We start from the raw sequence: 13,154 nt of genomic DNA, 5'->3' as shown, positions 1-13,154 counted from the left end.
AATCAGTTCCCCTCTTAGAGCCTTGGGTTCTTCCTTAGAAAAATGTGATAATACACTGACTTCTTAGAGTTGTGTTTTTCCAATAACACAATGCAGTTAAATAGCTTCACACAATGCCTGGAGCATTGGAGCTGGATCATAAAGTCAGTTTTCCTAGGACTGGAGAGATGGCTCAGCAGTTAAGAGCACTGGGGTTCAGTTCCCAGCAACCACATGGCAAGTAACAATGGTTTGTAGCTCCAATTCTGGCTCTACAGGCACTGCATGCATGGGTGCACTTACATACATGCAGGCAAAATACTCATACACATAAAATAAAAACAAATAATTTAAAAAATAAAAGTAAAGTTACTTTTGAACTCCTGATCCTCCTGCCTCTGTACAGTTTCCCTGTCTGTAACTGAAGGGGATGAATTTGATGGTTCCAGAGGCCATCCCCAAGATTTTATGTTTTATTTTATTTTATTTTTCCTGTTCTTTTTGAGACAGGGTCTCCCTGTAGCCCCAGCTGTCCTGGAACTCACTATGTAGACCAAGCTGGCCGTGAACTCACAGAGATTTATTTTCTTTAGATTTGCCTTTTTAAGAACCAAAGGATATAGACTTTGTTTTATATATATTTGGGGGGGTCTTTCTGAGACAGGGTCTCTTTCTAGCCCCAGCTGTCCTGGAACTCACTGTGTAGACCAGAGTGGCCTTGAACTCACAGAGATTAAAGGCATGCCCCACCACACCTGGCTATGTTTTATTTTTATATGTATTTTATTTTTATGTATTTTATCTACATGTAGGTAAGTGCACCCGTGTGTGCAATCACAGGGGCCAGAGGAGGGCATAGGATCCCCTGGAACTGGAGTTGTAGACAGTTGTCAGCTGCCATGTGGGTGGTGGGAACCAAGTCTGGGTCCTCTGCAAGAACAGCCAGTGCTCTTAAATGCTGAGCCATCTCTCTAGCCCCCTCCCCAAGTGTTGGGCTCTACATTTATGTGAAAGACCCTGTCTAGATACCTTGGGGTCATGCTCCCCTTAAGATGCTCACCCCAGCCCATTTTCTTACCAGGGCCAGGATGTAGGCGGTAGGCTGAGGGTGGAGCACAGGCTGGAGCTGGGCTATTTAGAGTTTTTTGTTGTTGTTGGTGGTGCCCTGGAGGCAAAGAGAGTCTCCTCTCCCTCCAGGTTTGGAAGCAAACCTATTTGCCTGCCTTTCTTTCCAAATCAGTTCCTGGCTCCAGCTGCAGGAACTCCTCTTGGCCCACAGGAACCTCCAGGCTCCAACTCTGAAAGAAAAACTCCCAGGGTTTGTCCTAGGGCAGCGCCACCCCTTAGGTGCTGGGGCCTGCTGCAGCCAGCTGTCACTGAGAAGTCACTGACCCCTCTGTCCAGAGTAGACCAGGCTACAGAGAGCAAGCATCCTCCCTCTGAGGGGCTTGTGTCTGAACTTGAGAGCAGAAGAGGGCGGAGCCTAAACTGTGACAGATGTGCGCCCCTCCCCCCATCTAGTTGTCTCTGTCCTGCCACTTTAGCTGTTCCCAGGATTATTATCTTGCTGGCAAAGGTGACTCCCACTATTTTCCTCCCTCCCTCCCTTTCTAGTCTGAGTTTGTGGGTCACAGTTTTCCAGATCATTTCAAAACTGCCTGGAAAATTCATTTTCTATTCTGGAAGGCCTGGGTGTGCTGTAGCTCCCAAGTAACAGGGGTAGAGATGTAGCTTGCTGTCAGAGCACTTACCCAGCATGCACAAGGCCCAGGATCCAACTCCCAGCACTGAGGAAAAAAAAAAAAAACAAATTACACCAGCTAGTTTTCTACAGCTCTTATCTCAAGCAGGAAGGGGAAAGAGACCTGAGGAGTGTCTGGGCTGGTTTCCAGAAGCATCTGTCATTGGCACAATACTTCCATGAGTTGCCAACCCCACCTGCCACCTCAACTGTTATTTAATATGCTGAGCAAGTACAGTGTGACACAAGAGATAGAATCAAACTAGCATCGCCTACGCCATGGGGACTCAGGAGCGCTCCTGTTGGGAAGTGTTTTTCACAGATCATGAGCATCCACCTCACTGGGCATTCCAATTCCTCACAGTTTGCCTTTAGAGGGAGGTCCTCCTTGACCCCCAGTGAAAAATATGGATTCCCTTCTCTGCGTCTAAACATTTGACTGTTATAAATGCCTCATATATGTACTATCACACAGTGTTTTCCTTCTGTAACTGGCTTATTTCACTCAGCATGATGTCCTCCGGGCTCATCCACGTTATTACAAATGGCAAGATTTCCTGATGTGTGTACACCATATTTTCCTTATCTGTGTATCCGTCAGTGGGCGATGTGTTCCAGGGATGGCTGACTGGACCAGGTGTTTCCCAGTTCTTGACATCTTGTTCAAAGAGTTGGAAAAGGCATACAAAAAGTAAACCAACAAGACCCTTTTAATAAGAGCAAAGTGGAAGTACAAGTTTTAGATACACTGCCATGACAGGGCGCTGAGTGAGAAAGCACCGGAGGGCCTGGCTGTTATTTGGGGGTGCATTTTATGAGATCTAAAAGAAGGAGGAGCTGGTCATTAACAGACCTTATGAGACTGGTTCTCTGATTGGCAGATTCGGGTTGTAGATGCATCTGGTTTTAATCCAAAGCATGCCTGATTATAAATAGACATAAACTGGAAAATAGGAGGGTTTTCCCTAAAGGTTCACTCAGAGGACACAGTTGTCTTATTGCACATGTATTTTGAACCAATCCAGGCTAGACTGGTCCCTTGACTCTTGATCCTAGATCTATCTGGGAATATGTTTGAATAGAAACTGTCGGTGAAAGGGGAGCTATTGATGGCTGAGGAATGGAGAAACTTATTCTATTGGAGTGGGGTGTGGAGCTCAGTTCAGGCGCAGGTCCTAGGTTACTACGTGTATTGTTAGGAGAGGGGTGTGTGTACAACATAAACCAAGTGGAGTCCTGGGTTGCTAAGATAGTCCTGTTATTTACCTACATCGAATAGACACTTGAATTATCTACCCATAGCTTAGCTTCTGTGAATAATGTGGCAGCGAGTATGGGATGTGAATGTAGCTCAGCCATTGAGGTGGCTCAGGAGGTGAAGGTGCTTGTTACACAGCCCAACAACCTGAGTTCAATTCCCTGGAACCCATGTAAAGATGGAAGGAGAGAATGGGTTCCATAAAGTTGAGAGAGAGAGGAGAGAGAGAGAGAGAGAGAGAGAAAGAGACAGGATAGATAGATATGCATACTAAAAACTTTGTTTATGTTTTTATTCCAGCACTCAGGAGGCAGAGCTGGTGAATCTTTGTGAATTCAAGACCAACCTAGTCTACATAGTATGTGTGTGTATATATGTATATATATATATGTATGTATGTGTGTATGTGTGTGTATATATGTATATATATATGTATGTATGTATTGTCTTTCTAAGCTTTTTTGGTTTTTTTTGTCTTTTGGGGAGAGGGTCTCCCTGTAGCCCCAACTGGCCTAGAACTCACGATGTAGACCAGGCTAACCTTTAAAACCAGTGCTCTTAACTGCTCAGCCATCTCTCCAGTCCCTGGTTGTTGTTTGGCTAACCTTTAAAATCCAAGAGGAATTTTTGACTCCATGGTTTACAGTTCTATTCTCAAAGAATGTGTCTGTCATTTGGTGATGTGATAGACCCTCAGTAAATAACGTACTGAATAAAGGCTGGGGGTGTAGCTCCGTTGGCAGAGTACTTGCCTAGCATGTGCAAAGCCCTTATATAAACAGGGCACAGTGGTTCTCACTTGCAGTCTCAGCACTTGGGAAGTGGAAGCAACAGAACCAAGAGTTCAAAGGTCATCTTCAGCTACTGAGTGAATTCAGTGCCAGCCTGGGTTACATGAAACCTTGTCTCAATAGCAACAAAACCCTACTGAATAAATGAACTGTTGTGAGAAAGGAGTAGAGGCACACTGCTACAAATGGCTGCACTAGTTGATAGAAAGAGACATTAGAAAAGGGCATAGAGACACAAAAGACACATTGTCACCTGTGGCCAGCCGGTCCGCCTTCATGGTCATCGCCGCAGCTCCCTAATCCCGGACCTCAGGGCTGGTGAGAAGACTGTGTCAGTGGAGCCGCATTCAGACACAGGAGACCAGGTTCAGTGATGCAGATCTATTATACTGAGGAATTTACAAGCTTATATAGGGTCCCTGGACCAATCAGACAGGGATACAACGACTATGCCATATAAGGGCAGCCCAGGTTCCGGTAAATCATGTAACCATGGCTGTTGTTATGCCCACATACTGCAAGCTGTAGATAAACCGCAACCTGGAATTTCAAGGGGTGGCGACTAGGGAGTGGCGAGCCTTAAGCATCAGTCCTATGACCTGCCAAATGGAGCGATAATCACAAGGCGTTCCTCGTGGCTCCAGCGGTCAGGCCATTGCCTCAGGCCTGCTGTATGGCTGTCATTAGGACTTCCACTCTAGGCTCAAGCCTGTCTCCCACAGTCACCAAGCTGAGAATTTTTCCCCTGCCTTAATTAGAATTGAAGACATTTGAGAAAAACCTAGCTCTGTTACCATATGATGCAACTGTATTCAAAGGAGTGTTTGGTAATGACTAGATTGTGTCTATCTGACCAGTAACATCTCTGTGATGCTTATCAAGGGAATCGCTGAGGTGCAGGAGAAGACAGTGGCTTGCCCAAAACCACACCATTAGTGACCATCGGAGCTAGAACTGTAGTAGACCCTGAGTGCCAAGCAATATAGTGCATCAGTCTCCCCAGCACTCCAAGGTAGTAGAGGCCTGGTATTCTGTAACTTTATTTGTTTCTAGCTGTGAAAGATCCTTCCCCAGCTGGACCTGATGGTCCAGGACTGTTATTCAAGCAATTCAGAGGCTGAGGCAAAAGCATCACAAGTTCAGGACCTGCTTGAGCTACAGAGTGAGTCGAAAGCTAGCCTGAGTAACTTAGTGAGACCTTGTCTCAAAATAAAAAGTAAGAAGAGAGTTGGGGTGTGGATTAATAGGAGAGCACTTACCTAGTGTGAGTGAGGCCCTGGGTTCCACCCCTAGTACTGAAAAAAATAAATCCTGTCCTCGATTGGACCAGGAGTTGAGGAGGGACCAGCTGGTTCCAAGGGAAACAGCCAAAGGCAACCCAAAAGCCTGGGCAGTTGTCAGCAAGGCGGGGCACAGAGGGAGACGGAGGTCCTTAGAAGGAGCTCTGAGCTCCAAGGTTTGAGCAATGTCCCTGTCCTGTCTCCAGCTCCCAGCTGCCCATGAATCCCCACTGGGGCTCTGATGATGTAGCCAGAGGGGAACACTGAAGCCAGCCACACTTCATATTCAGAGAGAGAAAGAAGGCTGGAGAAGGAAAGACTGACATAGCATCAGAGCTGAATGGGACCTTTGAGAACGTCGAGTCCAGTCGGAAACTGGACCTCTGACCATCAGCAGCATCACTTAGAAACTTACTGGAAATGCAAATTATCTAGCCTCACCAGTGAACTAATGAGGCAGAAACTTAAGTGATGAGACCCAAACATCTATATTTTACTAATCCCTCCACCCAACAAATCTAATTGATGGACACTCAGATTTAGAAACCTTGATTCTCTTCCAACCCTTTGTTTTTCTGGTAGGGAAACTGAAGGTCAGAGGGAAAAGGGGGCTAGCCTAGGGTCACAAAGCAAGTTACTAATTAGTGTTATCCCCATGGCAGGAAGTCACACCTGACATGTTTGTTCTCCATCCTGGTTTTCTCCCAGGGAGAGAGACTGGTGATGACTATGCATCAGAGGCAGTTTATTGACAGGTTTCAGGCTAGCTGCTGATTTCTGCTCTGGGCTCTAGTTGCACCCTACCTGATCTTTGGTGGGTATATGCTGTTGTCACCACCAGCCTTAAGGACAGGCCAGTCTGGGGCAGGAGGGAGGGCACAATCTCTGGATCTGCATGGCCTGGCTCAAACCCCAGTCTGCCATCTGAGAGCTATGTGACTTAACCAGACCCATCACCCAGCTTTTCTGAGCTTCTTTCCCTCACTTCTGCTTGTTCCATAATGACGTTGTATTGTGACAATGGCGTGTGTATAGAGTGTGGGCCTGGGCACCGGAAGCACTGGGAGGGGAATTGCTGCCAACCTCAGGTGGGGTCACCTTCCCTCTGTTTCAGAATCCTCGCCTGTCCACACTTGCAACCCCAAGTCTCTGTGAGAAGCTGCCTAACTGAAAACCATTAGCTACAGCCTGAGTATTTCTGCCTCTGTAACTTTCAATTCGCATATCTGAATGAAGCTGTAGGTCATTTTCATTTCTCTCAGTCTGGGAGAGTGAGTTCTTTCCTCATTTCAGCCACTTGGATGAATGACAGGCTGAGGGTAATGTCTTGCTGCCAAGGGCCCTGCAATATGTATCCGGGCACAAGGTTCAGCTCATCCAGGTACACCCTTAAGAGAGAGTGACACTGCCTACTTGTCTGTGGTGCAGGAAAGAGAGGACAGAAATTCAGTTCCATCTGCACCTCCTCCTCTGGCCAGTGGTCAGCACCATGGCCATTATCACCTGCCACTTTTCTCTTGCCACCCACAGGTGACCATGATCCCCTGGGTGCTCTTGGCTTGTGCCCTCCCTTGCGCTGCTGACCCCTTGCTTGGAGCCTTTGCTCGCAGGGACACCCAGAAGGGCAGCCCTCAGCTCGTCTGCAGCTTGCCTGGGCCCCAGGGTCCACCCGGCCCTCCAGGAATGCCAGGGCCCTCAGGAATGATGGGAAGAATGGGATTTCCTGGTAAAGATGGCCAAGATGGCCAGGATGGAGACCGGGGGGACAGTGGAGAAGAAGGTAAGAGACCCACCCCTGCCCTTCCTTTCCCACCCAGCATTGACAGCATCTGGCACAGAGGGGGTTTCTGAGCTACTAAAAGTAGTACTAATCCCTTTCTTGATAAACCAAATTACTGTCTCTTTATAAATTGAATGATGTATTCTGAATGGAGAGAGTAGATGGAGAACATCAAATCATATGTTCCTGCCTCAGCTAGCCTTTGAATTGCTAAGTGATTTTGAAGCAAGTCTCCTGGAATGTTATTTGAAACTCTTGGTTTGTAAGTAGCAGCAACCCAATGTACAGCCCCTAATGTAATTAATTGGCTCATGAAATTGGGAAGACCAAGAGCTGAGCTGCAGGAATGCTTTGGTCCAGGAGTTAAATATTTTCGCCTGGGCTCTGCTTCTCTCTGTGTATTAGTTTTAGCCTCATGAAAACTGCACATTCTGAAATGGAACCTGGTGGGTTCAGGTCTCTATCCATGTGGCTTTGTCCACATCCTTTAACCAAGGACGTGTGGTAGCACCATTTGCCAGGGTTGGGACATGTGCTTCCTGGGGTGTTTGTGAGTGGGTAGCGATGGCACTTGATCATTCTAGTTCACAGCCCCACTGCAACCCCATAAAATGGTGAAGGGTAGTTTCCCAAGGACAGTGTGCCAGATGGAGTAAACAGATTGAATATTGTCTGTAGGCTCCTTCCATTTGACCTTCCTTCGAGCTGTCTCTCATCCCTGCTCTTTGTGATGTCGGCATCCTCACATGTACATCTGAAATGTATGGAAATCACAGTAGCTTTCTGTTCTCAGTACCAGGGCCTTGTGCATGTTAATCACATGTTCCATCCTGCCAGTCCTACTATAGCTTTTACTTATGTGGCATTTCATCTCTTGACAAAGCATTTTAAGTAAGTTGTTCATTGACACCTAATACCATCCTGTAAAACAAATGCCCTCATTATCCCAAGTGTCAAATGAGGAGACTGAGTCAAGATAGAAAGGTTAAGTGTGTCTGTTGCAAGAGCTCGAACTCTGAAAACAACCAACCTCAGATATTTATTTTCTCCTCTCCCCAAACCTCAGCTTCCTTGTCTCCACAACAGTGGTACCAACAGCACCTGCCTCACCAGAGTGGGGTGAGGATGAGGTGTATGAAGCACCAGTCCTGGAGTCAGTATACAGTTGTTAGTCATCCCTGCTGCACTTAGACTCCAAATCCAGGGTCTTTCCTACCACACAAAACTAATGCTCCAAAACCCCTTCTTTCCAGGAGAACTCTGACAGTGGGTGTGCTTGGACCTGAGGAGGTCCTGCAGGGGGCCAGGAGCTGTGAATCCCAGTGTCACACATTCTCTTACACCTGTGGTAGAGTTCTGCGTGGGCCTGTGCACTAATCAAGACCTGCCAGAGCCATTCTGGAGATGTACCATGATCCTGTGGGAGAAGGTCTCTACTCTCAACCTTTCCCCTTGATCAGGAGCAGAGAGGGTACAGGCCAGGGCTTTTCTGGCTCTTTTCTCCTGCCAGGGATCAAGTGTTTGCAAAGGAAGGCGCAATTGAGAGGCAGAGACGGAGAGACAGCCTAGATTAACCATCACACAGCAAACACCTACATACGCACATAGAAGAAAGAAAGTTCCTTGTCAGCACATGAAACGTCTAAAATGTTTCCTTGGGTGCTGGGCATCCACTTCCATGTATGTAACCCCCAGTTGCCGTGTGTCTGGTGATGCTCAGATGCTCCTTGGCACTGATGCCTCTCAGGAGTAAGACCCTTGATGGACATCTAGCACAACTCCCCATAACTTTCCACTCAATCTTGCCATTCTGCCAATTGCACAATTGTATTAAGCTGGAACTTATGCACTTTTCCATATATTTTTGTTATTGTTGAGGACCCAAGCATGGTGGCACATGCCTTTAATCCCAGCACTCAGGAGGTAGAGGCAGGTGGATCTTTGAGAGTTCGAGACCAGCCTGGTCTACATAGGGAGTTCAGGTCAGTGGAGGCTACAGAGAGACCCTGTCTCAAAAAGATCCCCCCCCCCAAAACCTACAAATACACATAAAATAAAAATAAAAACTATATAAATGTTTCTATGTAATCATTGGCTTCAAATTCTGTTTATAGGGCAATGTATATTTTATGAAATATCAATATTAAAAAGCAAGACATGTTCTCTGGGAATTTGGGGATGTTCTGCAGGGTTTGCCAGCTGATGTTTAATATTTGGCCGGTGTTTGCCAGGCACTGTCATATGCGCTAAAAGAACACAAAGATGTGGTGGGTTTTCCTGCGCCACACCTCCTGTTTCCTCCTCGTTTATTTACAGCTGTCTCCTATATAGGCATGTGAATCTACCTCTTCCTTTTTTTTCTTCTTTGAGACTGAGTCTCACTATGTAGCCAAGGCTGTCCTGAAACTCACCATTCTCCCGCCTCAGCCTCCAAAGTGCTGTGATTACAGAAGTATAACACCCAGCACCACACCAGGCAGAGTCTCAGTTTTAGTTTTTGTTAGTTTTAAAAAATATTTCATTTATTATTTTCATTTTATATGTATGAATGTATTGCCTGCATGCATGTAAGTGTACCCACGTCGTGCAGTGGCCACAGAGGTCAGAAGGCATCAGATCCCCTGGAACTGGAGTTATGGACTGTTGTTAGCTGCCAAGTGGGTGCTGGGAGTTGAACCCAGGTCCTCTGTAAGAGCAGTCAGTGCTCCTAACCACTGAGCCATCTCTCCAGGCCCTAGTTTTTTTGTTTGTTTTTTTTGTTTTTGCTGTTGTTGTTTTTAATAGTAGTTACTCTTGTTTGTTTTGATTTGGGTTTTTTGAGACAGGGTCTCACTATGCAGCCCTGGCTGGCCTGGCACTCACTATATAGACCAAGATGGCCTCAGACTCAGAGAGATTCACCTGCCTCTGCTTCCTGAGTGCTAGGATTAAAGGTGCAGTTTTTGTTGTTTTTAATGCCTATGTAGATTTCCATACACGGATGATGATTTTCTAATAATTCTCCTTTGGATGGGTTTTTGGTGTTCTAAGCAGAGCTACAGTTAAACCTTTGTGTCTGTGAGCAGGCTTCTTGTGCCTGTGTGTGTAAGGCAGGGATTTTACCAGTCAATGTTTTTAAGTCAAAAGGCATTTTGCAATTCTCTTCTCAACCCTCACCCCGTCCCCAGAGCAGCCTGTTGAAGCATTGATCTTCAGGCAAACCAAATTCTTAATAAGAAGACAAGAAAAGAAAGGGTGTGAGGCATTGTGATTTATCCTGTGTTTTATTTTTTGCAGTACTACTGAAGATTGAACTGTGGGCCTCATACATGTGAGGCAAGTGCTTTACCACTGAGCTACAGCTCAGACCCCTCAGTCTTTTTTGTTTAATTCCTGATCCCCTCCCCAGCCCCATGCTAGGATTATAGGAGTATGCTACCAAACCTGGTTTTATGGGTGTCAGGGATTAAACCCAGAAACGCATACATACTAGGCAAGCACTCTACCAAGAGAGCTACATCCCCAGTCCAATGAGTTACTCCTTTGCCCTGATTCCCAGTGTTTCTGAAAGGTTTCCTCGCCCTTTTCCTGACAAGATAGAGAAAAGTGCCACTGGTGGTACCGTCAGCATTTGCCCCTTCCTGTGCTCCAAGGCCATGGCATTCTTTCCAGCCATGGGTTCCTGCTCCAAGGAAGCCTTTCCCTAGACCTTTGCAGGTCCCTTATAACATCAGCTGCTCTGTCTTCCAGGTCCACCTGGCCGGACAGGTAACCGTGGAAAACAAGGACCAAAAGGCAAACCTGGGGCCATTGGGCAAGCTGGGCCTCGTGGACCCAAGGGGGTCAGTGGTACCCCAGGGAAGCATGGCATACCAGGTAAGAAGGGGCCTAAGGGCAAGAAGGGGGAGCCTGGCCTCCCAGGCCCCTGCAGCTGTGGCAGGGGCCGTGCCAAGTCAGCCTTCTCAGTGGCGGTGACCAAGAGCTACCCCAGAGAGCGAATGCCCATCAAATTTGACAAGATTCTGATGAACGAGGGTGGCCACTACAATGCGTCCAGTGGCAAGTTTGTTTGCAGCGTGCCGGGAATCTACTACTTCACCTATGACATCACGCTGGCCAACAAGCACCTGGCCATCGGCCTGGTGCACAACGGCCAGTACCGCATCCGGACCTTTGATGCCAACACTGGCAACCATGACGTGGCCTCAGGTTCCACCATCCTGGCTCTCAAGGAGGGCGACGAGGTCTGGCTGCAGATCTTCTACTCAGAACAGAATGGACTCTTTTACGACCCTTACTGGACTGACAGCCTCTTCACCGGCTTCCTCATCTATGCTGACCAAAATGACCCCAATGAGGTGTAGACAAGCTGGAGTCCAGCCTCCAGGCAGGGACTGACATTCTGGATGGGTGCTCATGGAGGAAGACCCCTGAACTGGAGGATGGGGGCCGGCAGTCTGTATCCCAAGACTGGCCTCCTCTGCTGCTGCTTTTTTTTTTTTAAATCATTATATCCAAGCTTTTTGATTCATTTATCCATCTATTCACTGCCTCAATATCTGTCATGTAACAGGTACTGTATTATACTCTGCAAGTGACACCTGGCAAGATAGAGTTCCTGTCCCTATAGGACATACGACTCACAAATAAACAGCAGATAATATAGTTATTGTGCCCCATAGAAACAGGCACACCATGGGTAAGAATAATAGGAACAGGACACAGGGAAGAGGCTAAAACTTTTATTATTATTTAGAGTTCAATTTTAAGGTTTAGTTACATGCATGTAAGGAAGCAGGGAATAGACTAAAACTTTTATTATTATTTAGAGTTTAATTTTTAGGTTTAATTACATGCATTTACACATTTTAAGTGGACAGCTTATGGTGGTTTTTTTTTTTTTTTTCTTTTTTTAGGGGGAGAGTTGAGATAGGGTCTCCTTATAGCCTTAGCTGACCCCTGGAATTCACTATGTAGACCACCCTGACCTTGAACTCATAGTCCACCTGCCTCTACCTCCCAAGTGCTGGGATTAAAGGCACCATGCCCAGTGTGGACAGCCTATGGATTTTTGCTTACATGTGAATCTTGTAGTGCTACATAAATCAAGGACAAACTACAGGCCAGGTGTGGTGGCACATACCTTTAATCCTGGCACTCAGGAGGCAGAGGCAGGTAGATCTTTGTGAGTTTGAGGTCAAGCTGTTCTACAAAGCAAATTCTGAGTCAATCAGGAATACTCTCTCTCTCTCTCTCTCTCTCTCTCTCTCTCTCTCTCTCTCCCCTCTCTCCTATGCATACAGACACACACAAGAAGAACAATCAACTTCTATTCCCTATCCCCCTCTCCTACTGACTCTCTTAAGACCCATGCAATATGTTCATTGACTTACACTGGGGTTATGTCTGGAAATCCCATGGTAAGTTGAAAATATTGCTCAATCAAAGGTGCATTCAACACACATAACCCACTGAGCATCAGGGCTTACTTGTTTACCCTTCTGGGCAGTTTGCTGCCACTGTCCTACATCTCAAAGACCATGTGGTTATGAATATTGAGGGAAAAGATCAAACTTCAAGGTAGTTTCTTCTGAATGTATCAGACTTTTGCACCATCATAAAATCAAAAAAATCATGAGTCAGAATATTATAAATCAGGGAAAATATATACTTAGAAGAGATTAGGGTTTTTTTTTTTTTTATGTGTATGAGTGTGCCTGTATGTGAGTACACCCATGTCGTGCAGTGCCTCAGAGGTCAGAAGAGGGCGTCGGATTCCCCTGGAACTGGAGTTAAGGACGGTTCATAGCCGCAATGTGGGTGCTGGGAATTGAACCCAGGTCCTCTGCAAGAGCAGTCAGTGCTCATAACCGCTGAGCCATCTCTCCAGCCCCCAAGTTGTTTTTTAATATATTTTATTATTTTTATGTGTATGAGTGTATTGCCTTCATGTATGTAAGTGTACCCATGTCATGCAATGCTTGCAGAGATTAGAGAGCATCAGATTCCCCTGGAACTGGAGTCACAGGCGATTAGCCACCATGTGGGTGCTGGGAATCGAACCTGAGTCCTCTACAAGAGCAGTCAGTGCTCTTAACCACTGAGCCATCTCTCTAGCCCTTTACCTTTCTTTTAAAAAAGTATTTTTACCACATATGGTGGTGAAAGCTTTTAATCCCAGCACTTGGAAAACAGAGGCAGACAGATCTCTGAGTTGAAGGCTCAGTGAATTCCATGACAGTCAGGGCTACATAGTAAAACCCTGTCTCAAAAAATTATTTTTTCTTTTTGGCAGTACTGGGAATTGAATCCAGGACCTCTGCATATGACGTAAGCAAATACTATA

At 46.3% G+C, this 13,154-nt stretch overlaps 1 protein-coding gene across 1 annotated transcript in view; it reads left to right on the top strand.

Annotated features, from left to right (window-relative positions):
- C1qtnf2 (C1q and TNF related 2) overlaps window positions 1-11,591 on the top strand; it is a 67,353-nt gene extending 55,762 nt beyond the window's left edge. The window contains exons 4-5 of the mRNA XM_008821665.3: window positions 6,580-6,829; window positions 10,559-11,591. Of these exons, the coding sequence (XP_008819887.1) occupies window positions 6,580-6,829; window positions 10,559-11,172 (864 nt within the window). The 3' untranslated portion in view covers window positions 11,173-11,591. The remainder of the gene's footprint in view (window positions 1-6,579; window positions 6,830-10,558) is intronic.
- The last annotated feature ends 1,563 nt before the right edge of the window (window positions 11,592-13,154 follow it).

Source organism: Nannospalax galili, unplaced genomic scaffold (assembly GCF_000622305.1).
Source record: "Nannospalax galili isolate Female #2095 unplaced genomic scaffold, S.galili_v1.0 scaffold667, whole genome shotgun sequence".
Taxonomy (NCBI): Eukaryota; Metazoa; Chordata; class Mammalia; order Rodentia; family Spalacidae; genus Nannospalax; species Nannospalax galili.
The sequence above is the reverse complement of the archived record's forward strand: the minus strand, read 5'-3'. Positions and strand labels throughout refer to the sequence as shown.